The 16,658-nt window shown below is 43.0% G+C and overlaps 1 protein-coding gene across 1 annotated transcript in view; it reads right to left on the bottom strand.

The window, feature by feature from the left end:
* wdr82 (WD repeat domain 82) overlaps window positions 1-10,963 on the bottom strand; it is a 37,451-nt gene extending 26,488 nt beyond the window's left edge. Inside the window, exons 1-3 of the mRNA XM_043707690.2 lie at window positions 10,580-10,963; window positions 6,494-6,591; window positions 1,319-1,385 (exon numbers count right to left, since the gene is read on the bottom strand). Coding sequence (XP_043563625.1) covers window positions 1,319-1,385; window positions 6,494-6,591; window positions 10,580-10,740 — 326 coding nt within the window. The 5' untranslated portion in view covers window positions 10,741-10,963. The remainder of the gene's footprint in view (window positions 1-1,318; window positions 1,386-6,493; window positions 6,592-10,579) is intronic.
* Between the last annotated feature and the right edge of the window lie 5,695 nt (window positions 10,964-16,658).

Raw genomic sequence — 16,658 nt, 5'->3', positions numbered from 1 at the left:
ATTAAAAAAATTGTGTTGGATGTTTTAAAAAGCATTAAGATAGGCAAGTCTCCATGTCCTGATGGTATCTATCCCAGAAGAGAGGGAAGAAACTACTGGGGTCTTAAATGAAATTTTTGTATCTTCTTTCGTCACAAGTGAGGTCCCATAGGATTGGAGAATAGCCAACATTGTTCCATTAAGATGGGCAACAAGGATAATCCATTAAATTAAGGGCAGCAAGTCTTAGGTCAGTGGTAGAAAAATTATGGAACAAGGTTCTTAGAGTCAGGATTTACTCACATTTGGAAAATAATGGGCTTATTATTGACAGACAGCAGAACATTACTTTCTTGGAGAGGTTACGTCTCAAGTTTGATCAAGATTTTTGAGAAGGGTCAAAAATGATCGAGGGCAGAGCAATAAATGCTGTATACACAGTTTAGCAAGACCTTCGGCAAGGTCCTTCATGGCAGGCTGATACAGAAAGTGAAGTCACATGGGATCTATGGTGAGGTGGTAAGATAGATACAGAACTAGCATGGTCATAGAAGACAAAGTAGCAGTAGAAGGGTTTTTTCTGACTGGAGATGAGAAAAGAGGTGTTCTGCTGGGATAATTATTTCGAAGAAAACGTAGACATGGTCTGATTACTAGGTTTGCACATCTCACAGATTGGGGGAAGATGTGGTAACTTACGAAGATCAGAGGATACAGCAGGCTACAGATAGGCTGAAGACTTGGGTAAAGAAATGGCAGACAGAACTTCTGGTCACCACACCTCCAGGAGGATCTGGAGGCTTTAGAATGAGTACAGAAAAGGTTTATCAGGATGTTGCCAAGTTTGGAGGCTATCTTGTATGAGGAAAGATTGGGGGGGGGGGGGGGGGGGGGGGGGGGGAGAACTGGTTTATGACCATGTGAACGTTTGAGGGGATATCTGATAGGAGGTTTACTAGAGGCTGAAAGAGAATGGATAGGCAGAGTCTTTTTCCCAGGGTATAAAGATCAATTACCAGGGAACATAATTTTAAGATAAAATGGAGAAGTTTAAAGAAGACGCCAGAGGCTTTTTTAAGAAAACAGAGGGTTGTAAATGCCTAGGATGTACTGCCAGACGTAGTAGTAGCAACATTTAAAGAAGCAACTTGACAAAATATGAAAAGGTGGGGAAGAGAGATATGGACTGCATAAAGACAAAAAGCTTCTTAGTTTAGAAAGGCAGGCTTGGTGGGCTGAAGGGCCTGTTCTGTACTGCTCTTTGTACATCATTACTGAAGTTTATCCCACAGAAAAATTCAATCTTAGTAGAGCAGAACAATACAAATACTTCACCTACCTTTTGCTGTGACCATGGAAATATCTAATGTATTTGTTGTCATGAAGTGACAAGTACCGGATGGTATCTAAAAAGGATGTAATACAAGTGAAAATAAGCAACATTTGCAGTATTTTAGTTCCTGCATTTTGATCATTTTTATGCTTCATTAGGACTTAGAAGAAAACTAACTTGCCTACATTAACAGAATACAACATTTGCTGTTCTTGTACAAAGAATGGTAGAATAGATTATTCCTGGGTTTATCCTTTGGTACTTGACTCATTCAGCAAAATGTTGGAATTGCAACAGAACTGTGCTCTGTATGAATTCAGTTGGTTTGTACATTTTGTTAAGAGTTGTGTTTATGAAGGTACTACTCTGTATTGCATGTCATTCTTGCTCCATTAAATATCCCAAGTGACAAATTTGGATCACCTTGTAGCCTGAGCTGTCCTTGGTTATTGTATTGGAACATGATGCAAAGGATTATGGTTGCAGCTTCAAGATCTCAGATCACAGTGCAGATACAGACCATTCAGCCCATTGAACCTCCAAGGAGTATCCCAGCCAGACCCACTTCCACACCCTAACCCATATTTGCCCTGGCTAACCCACCTCGCCTGCATATTCCTCGACACTACAGGCTGTTTAGCATAGCCAATCCATCTAACCGGCACATCTTTGGATTGTGGGAGGAAACTGAAGCAGCCAGCAGAAACTGATGCAAACACAGGGAGAATGTGCAAACTCCACACAAAGTTACCCAAGGCTGGAATCAGATCCAGGTTCCTGGTGTTGTAGGACAGCAGTGCTGCCAATCTGGTAGGTCTGGTTTCACTGGTTTGTTTCAAAGTTCACAGTTGCTTGGTCCTAGAGGTAGCATTTCACCTGGAAGTGATAGTGAAATTAATTGGGTGGGTGGGTGGGTTGGGGGGTGGTGTTGGAGGTTGATGGCAAAATGCAGTTTATTCTTCGGGAACTAGTTGCCTCAGTCTGGCCTTTCATGTCAATCACAAACTACTTCATGGAAATGGTTCCTTGGGCATTCTTCATTGTCATTAGGGGAAATTGTTATTGTATTTGTGTAACAGCAATTTCAAAACATTCAAGTGCTTCACAAATTAATTTTCTGAAACACTGACTAGTTAGGTATGGCAAATAAAAAAAATGTACACCAAAACAAGAAAGTCAGCTACTTTAGATAATTTCTGAAATCTGATGCCTTTTTTTAGGTCTATAATGGATAAAACTTTTGTTTACAGTGGACGGGAACTGATTTTAAGAAGTTGCTTATTTCCAATTACAACTGCAGATTTTGCAAGGTTGATTTAGTGCCTTAGTTCTAAAGAACAGGGCTTTCTAATGGGAAATGTCAGCTTTCAAAAATGGATTTTCCTTTTGAGAATCATAAACATCCCAAAATGGGACACTAAGTTTTGACAACTCAAGTTACATTTATCCACCATCAATTAAAGTTGGTCTAATCAATCATCTACCCTCCAGTTAATTAAAAACTTTTATTAGAAACAGTTTCTACAAGAAATGGAGCCTCATCATAAATTTATACTACAAAATACTAACTTTATAAAAGATTACCCACTCTGCATAATTCAACAAGAATTAAAACACTAATCTCTTTGTAACATAACACTTTTAAAAGTTTTAGAAAGTTCCATGCTGGGGAAAAAAAAACTTCACAAAACTTTATCAAGAGTGGAATTCTTTAATCTTCCGAAGGTAATGAATGCATCCAAGCAGCAGCTCACGGTCCATTATTGGCGATGCTGGTCCCTGGCCCATGCAAGGCAGTGGCTTGTACAGTTATCTCCATCAACCGGGTGGTGTCACAAACCCTCAAACTGTACAAACAACTACCTCTGCACAGGCACAGGCAGAATAGCGTATGGATATCTGTTGTACTGGCTGAATGAATAAGAACAAGGACATGAAACGCCACCACTGAACTGCAAATAGAAAGCAGCTGTAACTCATTTCTTAGTAGATATTCAAAACCTAAGTTCAACAAATGCTCATGAGTTACAATTACATTTTTAAAAAATTGTTCCTAATAAGAATGCTCATCAATTTCAAAAGCACAAAGGTTTTAAGACTGGCCACAATCAAAATAACTACACAATTTGCTTCACTCATTCTGCTGGCTCCAAATACCAAGCGGATTATAAAATCTTCTCATTACTTAGCAAAAGTGGGAAGAAAATGGCTATTGATGGCTGCAGACAACGGCCTTGTCAGATTATGATTTCACAATGCTCATTTTCATCTTAAATTGCACTGAAGTCTTCTGATTCAAGCTATGGAGTCAAATAGCATGGATACATACCCTTCGGACCAACCAGTCCACGCTAACCATGTTCCCCAAACTAAACTAGTCCCACACCACTCCAAATCTTTCCTATTCATTAACTTATCCAAACATCTTTTGAACATTCCAACTGCACCTGCACCCACCACTTTCTCTGGCAATTCATTCCACACATGAACCACTCTTGGGGAAAAAAAAGTTGCCCTTTTAAGTTGAGAGGAGAAAGATTTCAAAAGTAAACCCCCTAGTTTTGAACTCCCCCACCATAGCAAACAGGAACCCTTGCCACTCACTTCATCTATGCCCCTCATGATATTATAAACCTCCATAAAAATCACTTCATAACCTCATCCACTGCCTTAAGCATATGGGGTGACATATGTTTAAGGCAGTGGGTGGGTACCAATCAAGTCAGTTTTGTCCTAGATGCTAGGTTTCTCAGATGTTTATTCAACAGCTCCATTCAACAGAGTATTACACCACACTTCCAATATGTACCTTGCACATTGGTGAATGAACAGAGTTTGCAGAGTCAAAAGTCCCAACCTTCGACCTGCTGTTATAGCCAATGCAATTATATGGTTGGTGCAATTGGGTATCTGATCAAATGATACACAACAAAAATGCTGACAATGAGGGATTTAGGAATAGCAATTTCATTACATGTCAGTGGGTGATGATTAGAATCCCATTTGCTGCAGATAGGATTTACTACACGAGGGGCAGGTACTGTTCAAGTGCCACTTTCACCCAATGCCAAAACTTCATCCTTGTGTTGCACAAAGGCTCAAAATACTGAATCTGAGAAGTTGCAAGTGATATTGAGCATTGATGCATCACTGTTTCTGATGAAAAGAAAGTCAGTGATGAACAGCTGAAGATGGCTCAGTCCAATCATGACACCCTCTTTTAATATGGTTAACTTTCAATTAGCAGAACTACCTTCATCTTGTGTGAGGTAACCAGTGAAGGGACCCCATTCAGATTCCTACTAAATTCTATTTTACTAAATTTCCTTAAATGCTACACTAGATTAATTATTGCGATGTCAACTAAATTAATTCCTCTGGATTTTCAGCTCTTTTCTCGCTGGGTCTTGGACTCAAATGAGATCTACAGCTGAGTAGTAGAATCCAAACCAAGCACAGTGCACATGTTATGGGTGAGTGAGTGCTGCCTGACAGCATTGATGATGACATCACCCATCATTTTGCTGATGAGTGAAGGCCATTGGGGCCACAGTTAACCTGATTAGATTTGCTGTGCTTTATAGGGACAGGACATAAATGGCAATTTTTCAATTTGTTTGGTAGCATCGTTCGATTATAGGTTTCACTGTAATAACCTGTAGAATTCATGTAAATTGCAATCAAGTTTATAAAATTTTACACTTAGTTGTCCATTATAATATAATACAATACACCAACTTCAATGATCAATGCTAATTCTATCTAAGTCAATTGCATGAGACTTTCCACTCAGTAAGAGGCACTATGGTGCTGCAGTACTATAAATCTGATTTTCGATGAAAACCTAGTTATTTATAATAATACTACACTGACTGGTTTGTGGAAATATTTTCCGCTACAATCATGTCCCTACAGATCAAATTATTCTCAGAAGTGTTATACTACAGATCAGAATGAGAAAAAGGAATCAACATTATTCACTTTCCAAGCACCCCCAAGGCAATTCAGCTTCACTCAGTGACTTCCCATTTCTCACATGGTTAGGCTCAGTCCCTCATCCGAAACAGTACTTTGTGTTTCAATAGAACTCAGTGTAACAAAAAATATGCACTATATCAAGATAAGGACAAAATAATATTTAAATTTATCATTAGTTTTCTCTTTAAATTGGGCATTGATAACACTTGAAATATGCTCAAAAAGATAACAAAACAAATGAGTTACGGAATTGCACCTCAGTACGCCATCTCTTTACACTCAACGATTCTTTAATTTCAAAGCTTACCAAAACTCGTGAGCAAAACTTTTTGTAATTAAGTGCATGATTTTATTTTCGTTCTGTGCTGAAGAAGCTAAGCCCAACTAGTGTGACACTGAACAAAACTGGCTGTCATCCACTTGATACTCAACGCCCAGATCAAAGGAACAAGAAAGGATGACAAGAATCAGACCACACTGAGTCAGAGTCACCCTTGTGAAAAGTGCCCATGTGTATAAAAGGGAAAATAGCTAAATCAGACAAGGTTCCGTTGTGATGAATGCAGCTCTTTCCTCTAAAACAATTTGGTGGCGAGGCTCATGTAAATAATGCACATTTTGATGAAGCAAAGGATTGGCTACATTCCTTTCAAACAGTATCCGACCAGCAATCAACACTTTGTATAGAAAACAAATGCCCTAAAAAAAAGCATGCCTCTCTATTTCTTACCAGTTTATTCCCCCCCTCAAAAATTGATTCAACATCTCTACTAAATCTATAATTTTCAACTTCAAGATCAATCGATATATAAAACTTAATTTAGTAGTTATTTGATTTTTTGAAATAACAAATCAAAAGATTGACACGCTTTCAAAACCAAATTGCAAGCTCAAATGCACACTTGTCCCCCAGTAATCATCAGGCAGGACTAAAGCACAGGTTTCAAATGGGAAACTGAGAACAAAAGGATCCAACATGGGTGAGGTGCTGAGACTTCCAAACAAAACAAAAAGTTACAAAACTACATTTAATTAAGCATGCAAAACATTAATTCTGTAAAAGTGTTAATGCACTGGTAACAGAGAAATACAAACTTTATACAACAACTCATTTTACAGATGCAAAGGATGTCCCGGTCTTTGACAAGTTCAGAGCAAGAGAAACTAAACAGCTAGAGATTTGTACAACACAAACTAACTTACCATCAATTTTGTTAGAACTGTAAACCACTGTATTTGCTGCATGTGTGTATCTGATCAGGTCTACCCCATACTTCTTACTGTACAGTGTCCTCTTTGGTCTGACAGGTAAGAAAAAAATTACATGAAATGATGTTAAGCTTTATCAGAAAAGATGCCCAGCTTAACCTCAACACAGTTACACGGAGGTTCACAGAACTGTTGTTTGCCACCTTTTATCATTGTCTACTTGCAAGGCCTCCCTTAGTTAGTTGCGCCCAAACATCAGAAAAGGGAACAAAATCATCAATGCATGTTTCTGCATGTCATTGAGTAAATAACTGACATATAATGCTGTATTTTATTAAAGCAGTCAAGTATTTCTTTACCCACAAAGAAACAAGCCTGCTCAGGCATGTTTTGGACACACCCAGAGTTCAGTGGGACTTGAACTTCGATCCAGCGTTAGAAATACAACTGTTATGTCACAAGACCACCCAAAAGAGAACATTAACTAGGTCAACTAACGGATATCTTATGACTGACTTAATTAATAACTGACCTGACTTCAGTAACAGAGACACCAATGACAATCACAAACCACATGCATTATCACTGTGAAAAGAAAACAAAACGAATGGCAAACCTCAATTTCATGTTAAGTGTCAACTGCACAGTTCAGGAGGTACTGAAGCAGTTCTTACACCCTCCACTTGACTTGAGGAAGATCAAACAATTTACTATTTCAAAACAGAACTCATTTCCTGTTAGCAGTCAGTGCCCTCTGACAAAATGACAGTTTTTATTAACTGAGTGGCCCAAATTAATATAGAGCTATACATCAAATTTCCAGAATTAGCTGTAACAGACTGGAAATCAGCATGGAGGAAAAATAAACAAACAACAACAACAACAGACAGAACTGAGGCCATCTGCAATAGTGGAATAACCTGCCAACATTTACACACTGATGTAAAATGACCACAAAACTCTGCCACAGCAAAAACACAATTCAAAGAATACATGGCAAAAATCAGTCAATTTTCTTAAAAACTTAATACAGCTCTCAAAGGAGAACACCTAAGGTACTAAAATATAAACAGCTTCTCTTTGTGTGGTAACCATTCTACAGTCTTGTCCCTTCTACCTCTAGAATCTGTGTAAAATTTACTCCAAAAAACAGCTGCGATTTCAGTAATCTCAGACTTAAATTCTGAAATTCAATACTGATGCCTCTAACTTTTTCATCAAGTCATAATTCTAAAATAATTTAAATCAACCTCTGTGGGATTTTGATCTCAACCTTTGGGCACAACCATCATGTTGCAATAACCCATAAAGCTGGAACATTATTCTTAGATGTTTGTTAATCAACCTGTTCTGACATGCAATGGCACACCTCCACAACAGGGAGGACTTTAATCTAGACCTAATGGCCCAGAGCTAGGGATGCTACCACAAGTTCAGGGATTGGAATCAAATTCAGACTTCAGAGGAATGGACACTACCTATGATACCACAAGACCTAAACCATGCCCAGATTTTGGGTCCCATTTTAAGTATCAGCTTTCAGCTCTGTACCGATGTATAAAATATAGTTAACCTTTGCATTGTTGAGATGCAAGGTATTTGCCTCAACTATCGCATGTGCTCAGCCATCCAGGTAAACGACACCGCTGAAGCCAAACGCCAACTCGAGGACACCTCTTCCCACCGCCCCCTCAACCATGACCCCATCCCCCATCACCAAACCATCATCTCCCAGACCATACAGAACCTCATCACCTCAGGAGATCTCCCACCCACAGGTTCCAACCTCAGTCCGGGAACCCCGCACTGCCCGGTTCTACCTCCTTCCCAAGATCCACAAGCCTGACCACCCTGGCCGACCCGTTGTCTCAGCATGCTCCTGCCCCACTGAACTCATTTCTACCTACCTCGACACTGTCCTATCCCCCCTAGTCCAGGAACGCCCCACATATGTTCAAGACACCACCCACACCCTCCCCCTCCTCCAAGACTTCCGTTTCCCTGGCCCCCAATGCCTCATCTGCACCATGGATATCCAATCCCTCTACACCTCCATCCGCCATGACCAGGGCCTCCAAGCCCTCCGTTTTTTCCTCTCCCGATGTCCTCTTCCACCGACACTCTCATTCATTTGGCCGAACTGGTCCTTACCCTTAACAATTTCTCCTTCGAGTCCTCCCACTTCCTCCAGACCAAAGGGGTAGCCATGGGCACACGTATGGGCCCCAGCTATGCCTGTCTCTTTGTTGGCTACGTAGAACAGTTGATCTTCCATAATTACACCGGCACCACTCCCCACCTTTTCCTCCGCTACATTGATGACTGCATTGGCGCCACCTCGTGCTCCCGCGAGGAGGTTGAGCAATTCATCAACTTCACCAACACATTCCACCCTGACCTTAAATTTACCTGGACCATCTCTGACACCTCCCTCCCCTTCCTGGACCTCTCCATCTCCATTAATGACGATCAACTTGACACTGACATTTTTTACAAACCCACCAACTCCCACAGCTACCTGGATTACACCTCTTCCCACCCTACCTCTTGCAAAAATGCCATCCCGTATTCCCAATTCCTCCGCCCTATCTGCTCCCAGGAAGACCAGTTCCACCACAGAACAGATAGCATCCTTCTTTAGAGACTGCAATTTCCCTCCAATGCATCTCATCCACATCCCGCACCTCCGCCCTCAGACTCCACCCCTCCAACCGTAACAAGGACAGAATGCCCCGGTGCTCACCTTCCACCCTATCAACCTTTGCATAAACCAAATCATCCACCGATATTTCCGCTACCTCCAAAAAGACCCCACCACCAGGGATATATTTACCTCTCCACCCCTTTCTGCCTTCCGCAAAGACCATTCCCTCCGTGACTACCTGGTCAGGTCCACGCCCCCCTACAACCCACCCTCCCATCCTGGCACCTTCCCCTGCCACCGCAGGAACTGCAAAACCTGCACCCGCACCTCCTCACTCACCTCATCCAAGGCCTGAAAGGAGCCTTCCACATCCATCAACGTTTTACCTGCACATCCACTAATATCATTTATTGCATCCGTTGCTCCCGATGCAGTCTCCTCTACATTGGGGAGACTGGACGCCTCCTAGTAGAGCGCTTTAGGGAACATCTCCGGGACACCCGCACCAATCAACCACACCGCCCCGTGGCCCAACATTTCAACTCCCCCTCCCACTCTGCCGAGGACATGGAGGTCCTGGGCCTCCTTCACCACCAGACGCCTGAAGGAAGAATGCCTCATCTTCCGCCTCGGAACACTTCAACCCCAGGGCATCAATGTGGACTTCACCAATTTCCTCATTTCTCCTTCCCCCACCTCAAACTTCCAGCTCAGCACTGTCCCCATGACTTGTCCGACCTGCCTATCTCCTTTTCCGCCTATCCACTCCACCCTCTCCTCCCTGACCTATCACCTTCATCCCCTCCCCCACTCACTTACTGTACTCTATGGTACTTCCTCCCCACCCTCCTCTAGCTTATCTCTCCACGCTTCAGGCTCTCTGCCTTTAACCCTGATGAAGTGCTTTTGCCCGAAACGTCGATTTTACTGCTCCTCGGATGCTGCCTGAACTGCTGTGCTCTTCCAGCACCACTAATCCAAAATCTGGTTTCCAGCATCTGCAGTCATTGTTTTTACCCATTTTTAATTTTCCGGCTATTATTTCCAGCTTAAAAGGCTGTTACCTGCAATATTACGGAAGGAAATCCTGCAGACACGTTCTGTGCTACAAAAAAAAAATGAACATCAGAGACGATGAAAGAACATAATCTCTGGCCCCACAATTATGGTATTGCAGATCACTACTTCCCGCCTCTAACGCGTGACTGCCCTTTTCCTAAAACCATTTAATAATCTAAGGCAACTTTCTATCTTCTCCTCATCGCTGACTGAGTCTGCAGTCCGCACCACCCTCCCAACCCCACCCAAGGCGAACCGAACTCGGGATCTGTGTGAAAAATCAAGGCCGGGGGCTTCTAGGCCATCCCTGAGAGGAGAGGGTCATCGACAAATGAACCGGGGGGGGGGGGGAGTGGGTGGGCGGTAATATCACTCACTTGCCCTCTTGGCAGTCGTAAAGGACGATGGAGTCATCGTCGCTGCTGGAGATGAGCGTCTCTCCGTTAGGTGAGAAGTCGAAGCAGTTGATCTTGTCCGTGTTCTCTCGGAACACCTTAGCCACTCGGAAGCTGCGCAGCACATTATCCGTCAGCTTCATCTCGTCCTTCCTTACCCGGGGTTGCGGGGGGGGGGGGGTGGGGTGGTAAGTTGAAGATAGAAGGAATGGGACGTTGTAAAGGGGAGGGAAAGCTGCGAAAAGCGCCTTTAATTTTTTTTCAGCGCCCGGGGAGGAGAAAGTTTGTCTCTCTTCCCTTCCCTCGATATTTAAACACAGCGGCCAAAATGGCGACGCACGTCCCAGACTCAAAGGCCACAGCCGCTTCGCCCCCTCCCCCTCATCGCAGGGCATTGTGGATCCCCAGCCGCGGATGGCGGGAACCCGCCACTACCCATAATACCCAATCCTCCCCGCAGACGGGTGATCATGGAAATAGCGGGCAACGCCCCCGTCATTTCCATGACAACCGAGCGGTGGAGGCGGTGTCCCGAGACAGCTGCCATCCTTTTCACAAGGTAAAACATTCCACACGTAAATGACCATGACGTCAACCACCTTTGGATGTCTGTATGATGTTACCCATAATACCCAGCCTTGATTGTCAGGGAGACTTGCTGCGCATGTGTGTTCGATGTGCCGGAGCCGACTCGGTCGCCATCTTCCTGAGGGGCAAATCCGCTAGAGGGCCATTCTGGGTGATGATAGTGCTTTTCCATTTTACACACTTTCCTTCCTTTTGTTACTTTAATGCTTAATTTAATTTTTTTTTGCTAAATACTTTTTCATCATTTGCATCCTCCATTGCTTTCTCCACATCAACACTTTGGCCAACGAGAATCAGAGTCAAAAAGCGTGGTGCTCGAAAAGCACAGCCCGTCAGGACAGTCGACTTTTCGAGCATAAGCTCATCAGGAATGAGGGGGTAGTCCAAGAGAGCTGAGAGACTACGGAAGGGAGGGGCACAACATATTATCCTCTACCCTTTCCACCAACTAAAAACAAATCTCACCATCAAGGATATATTTTTGTCCTCACCACTATCTGCATTCTGCAGAGACCATTCCTTCCATGACTCCCGTGTAGGGTCCACAGTCCCCACGCATCCACCCACCCTCCACTCCCAACACCTTTCCTTGCCACTAACCCACCCTCCACTCCCAACACCTTTCCTTGCCCCCACAAGAAGTGCAAAACCTGTGCCCACATCTCCCCTCTCACCTCCATCCCACGCCCAAAGCATCCTTCCACATCTGACAGAGATTTACCTGTACTTCCACACACATCGTCCACTGTATGTGTTACTCTATGTGTGGGCTCCTGTACATTGGGGAGACAGTGCGCTAACTTGCAGAACATTTCAGAGAACATCTCTGGAACACATGCACTAAACAACCCCACTGCCCTGTGGCTGAACACTTTGCCAAGGACATGCAAATCCTGGTCTTTCTCCACCACCAAACTCTAGCTATCTAACTCCTGGAGGAAGAATGCCTTATCTTGTGCCTTGGGACCCTCCAATCACACAGGATCAATGTAGATTTCACCAGTTTCTTCATTTCCCCTCCCTCCCACACCTTATTTCCCCTCCCTCCCACACCTTATTTCAAATCCAACCTTCCAATTTGGCACTGCCCTCTTGAACTGTCCTATCTGTCCGGCTTCCTTCCCAACTATCCGCTCCACTCTCCTTTCCAACCTATCACCATCACCCCACACTTCCATCTAACTATCCTATTCCCAGCTATCTTTCCCAAGCCCTACCTCCCTTTCATTTATTTCTCAGCCCCCTTGGGCCACCCCCTTACTCCTGATGAAGAGCTTGCACTCGAAATGTTGATTAGCCTACTCCTTGGATGCTGCCTGACCAGCTGTGCTTTTCCAGCACCACACTTTTCGGTTCTGATCTCCAGCATCTGCAGTCCTCACTTTCTCTAGAATGAGCTTGCCAAACCAATCCTTCTTCTGTAGTATGAAGACCACTTGAAATTTGGCATTCTTCCATTTATCCTGATGAGTGCACAAGATAAAAAGCTTCAGCAACATGTCTTTTTTTAAGCAACGTGCAAGTTCTGATGTGCTTGTTTATTTTAATTCTCCACTTCAATACTGACCTCAGTTTTCCAGAGTTTACACTTCACAGTTCTTTGGGGAATGCCATGATTTTTCTCTGAAGTTCAAACATAAGACTGAGGAACAGTTTCATATCTTTCTCAACAGGTTACTTTACAACCTTCAGCATTTAGTTAATCAATTTCAAATTATAACCTCAACTCCATTATCTTAAATGGCATTCATAAGTGATGATTCTGCATTTTCCCATTTAGAGCTTTTCGAAATACATATTTTGCTTTTTTTGGTAATATCAAACCAATTGTCACTCCTTTTACCTGTATCTCAATTTCTTTTGTTATTAATGATGTGGAGTGGAGTGTTGGACTGGGGTGAACAAAGTTAAAAATCATAAAATCAGGATATAGGCTAACGGATTTATTTGGAAGCACTAGCTTTTGTAGCGCTGCTCCTTCATCAGGAGCATAAGATCATAAGACACAGAACTGAAAGCAAAAGATTACAGTATCATGCGACTGAAATGATATATTGAACAAACCTGGATTGTAAAGTCATCATTTAGAATGGGAATTCCCACCTGCCTTTACCCCAGCCCCTCTATTTATCTCTCAGCCCCTCCCCCCTCCACATTCCTGATGAAGGGCTTATGCCCGAAATGTCAATTCTCCTGTTCCTTGGATGCTTCCTGTCTGGCTGTGCTTTTCCAGCACCACACTTCTCAAATCTGACAGTCCAGCGTCTACAATCCTAGCATTAGCCTGGGCGGATGGATTGTTAGTCTAGTGCCATTAGCAGTGTGCCACCATCTCCTGCAAATTGTCCTGCCTTTGTGATTGCTGAAAACCTGCTCCATCTCTCACTTTCCCAAATGAAAACAAAAGGTTCACTTTAAACTTTAACTTTCTTTCTCTCTGGTATTCTGTCTGCCTTATTGAGTATTTCCACCATTTCTAGTTTATTGCATCTAGCCCTTCGTGGAATCGTTAAAATTTACAGCACAACAGGAGGCCATTCAGTCCATTATGCCTATTCTGGCTTTTGCTCCCGACCCTGCTCCTGCTTCTTGTCTTTCCTGCTAGTTCCACATTCTCAACTATTTGACGAAATCCCTTTTAACCTTATTGTTAGAATCAGCTTGCATCACTTTTCAAGTAGAGGATTCCAGATTCTGTCAATGCTCTGCATGAAAAATATTTTCTCATCACCTCTCCACACCTTTGTCAATTTTTTAAAATCTCCTTAATTCTACTCAATGGTTTACTTGCAACAGAGAATAATTTTTCTACATCTACTCTGTCATATGCTCCCTGAACTTGTTGATACTTATTTTTAGGAGAAAGTGAGGATGCAGATGTTGGAGATCAGAGCTAAAAATGTGTTGCTGGAAAAGTGCAGCAGGTCAGGCAGCATCCAAGGGGCAGGAGAATCAACGTTTCTGGCATGAGCCTTTCTTCATCCTGAAGAAGGGCTCATGCCCGAAACGTCGATTCTCCTGTTCCTTGGATGCTGCCTGACCTGCTGCGCTTTTCCAGCAACACATTTTCAGCTCCGATACTTATTTTTACACAGAATTTACAGTACTGAAACATGTCTTAGCAGACAACAGGGACACCAAGATGGATTGAATAACCTACTGTTTTCCTTATTGACAAATCCACACAACAGATTGCATCTAAATTGGAAGAGGACTAATATACTGGCAGAGAAATTTGCTAGAGCTGCTTGGGAGGATTTAAACTCGTAAGGTTGGGGGGGTGGGACCCCAGGAGATAGTGAGGAAAGAGATCAATCCGAGACTGGTACAGTTGAGAACAGAAACGAATCAAACAGTCAGGGCAGGCAGGGACAAGGTAGGACTAATAAATTAAACTGCATTTATTTCAATGCAAGGGGCCTAATAGGGAAGGCAGGTGAACTCAGGGCATGGTTAGGAACATGGGACTGGGATATCACAGCAATTACAGAAACATGGCTCAGGGATGGGCAGGACTGGCAGCTTAATGTTCCAGGATACAACAGGCTACAGGAAGGATAGAAAGGGTGGCAAGAGAGGAGGGGGAGTGGCATTTTTGATAAGGGATAGCATTACAGCTGTGCTGAGGGATGATATTCCCGGAAATACATCCAGGGAAGTTATTTGGGTGGAACTGAGAAATAAGAAAGGGATGATCACCTTATTGGGATTGTATTATAGAACTCCTAATAATCAGAGGGAAATTGAGAAACAAACTTGTAAGGAGATCTCAGCTCTCTGTAAGAATAGTAGGGTGGTTATGGTAGGGAATTTTAACTTTCCAAACATAGACTGGGACTGCCATAGTATTAAAGGTTTAGATGGAGAGGAATTTGTTAAGTGCGTACAAGACAATTTTCTGATTCAGTATGTAGATATACCTACTAAAGAAGGTGCAAAACTTGACCTACTCTTAGGAAATAAGGCAGGGCAGGTGACTGAGGTGTCAGTGGGGGAGCACTTTGGGGCCAGCGACCATAATTCTAATAGATTTAAAATAGTGATGGAAAAGGATAGACCAGATCTAAAAGTTGAAGTTCTAAATTGGAGAAAGGCCAATTTTGACGGTATTGGCAAGAATTTTTGAAAGCTGATTGGGGGGCAGATGTTCGCAGGTAAAGGGATGGCTGGAAAATGGGAAGCCTTCAGAAAAGAGATAACGAGAATCCAGACAAAGTATATTCCTGTCAGGGTGAAAGGAAAGGCTGGTAGGTATAGGAAATGCTGGATGACTAAAGAAATTGAGGGTTTGGTTAAGAAAAAGAAGGTAGCGTATATAAGGTATAGACAGGATACATCGAATGAATCCTAAGAAGAGTATAAAGAAAGTAGGAGTATACTTAAGAGGGAAATTAGGAGGGCAAAAAGGGGACATGAGATAACTTTGGCAAATAGAATTAAGGAGAATCCAAAGAGTTTTTACAAGTACATTAAGGACAAAAGGGTAACGAGGGAGAGAATAGGGCCCCCTCAAAGATCAGCAAGGCGGCCTTTGTGTGGAGCTGCAGAAAATGGGGAAGATACTAAATGAGTATTTTGCATCATTATTTACTGTGGAAAAGGATATGAAAGATATAGACTGTAGGGAAATAGATGGTGACATCTTGCAAAATGTCCAGATTACAGAGGAGGGAGTGCTGGATGTCTTGAAACGGGTAAAGGTGGATAAATCCCCAGGACCTGATCAGGTGTACCCGAGAACTCTGTGGGAAGCGAGAGAAGTGATTGCTGGGCCTCTTGCAGAGATATTTGTATCATAGATAGTCACAGGTGAGGTGCCGGAAGACTGGAGGTTGGCTAATGTGGTGCCACTGTTTAAGAAGGAGGTAAGGACAAGCCAGGGAACTATAGACCAGTGAGCCTGACGTCGGTGGTGGGCAAGTTGTTGAAGGGAATCCTGAGGGACAGGAGGTACATGTATTTGGAAAGGCAAGGACTGATTAGGGATAGGCAACATGGCTTTGTGCGTGGGAAATCATGTCTCACAAACTTGGATACAGAACTGGCTCAAAGCTAGAAGACAGAGGGTGGTGGTGGTGGTTTTTTCAGACTGGCGGCCTGTGACTAGTGGAGTGCCACAAGGATCGGTGCTGGGTCTTCTACGTTTTGTCATTTACATAAATGATTTGGATGCGAGCATAAGAGGTACAGTTAGTAAGTTTGCAGATGACACCAAAATTGGAGGTATAGTGGACAGCGAAGAGGGTTACCTCAGATTACAACAGGATCTGGACCAGATGGGCCAATGGGCTGAGAAGTGACAGATGGAGTTTAATTCAGATAAATGCGAGATGCTGCATTTTGGGAAAGCAAATCTTAGCAGGACTTATGCACTTAATGGTAAGGTCCTAGGGAGTGTTGCTGAACAAAGAGACCTTGGAGTGCAGGTTCATAGCTCCTTGAAAGTGGAGTCGCAGTTAGATAGGATAGTGAA

This window comes from Chiloscyllium plagiosum, unplaced genomic scaffold (assembly GCF_037043375.1).
Source record: "Chiloscyllium plagiosum isolate Xiang-an unplaced genomic scaffold, Cpla_swu_hap1 HiC_scaffold_14, whole genome shotgun sequence".
NCBI classification, from domain to species: Eukaryota; Metazoa; Chordata; class Chondrichthyes; order Orectolobiformes; family Hemiscylliidae; genus Chiloscyllium; species Chiloscyllium plagiosum.
Note: the sequence above shows the minus strand (reverse complement) of the source record. Positions and strands in the feature narration are given on the sequence as shown.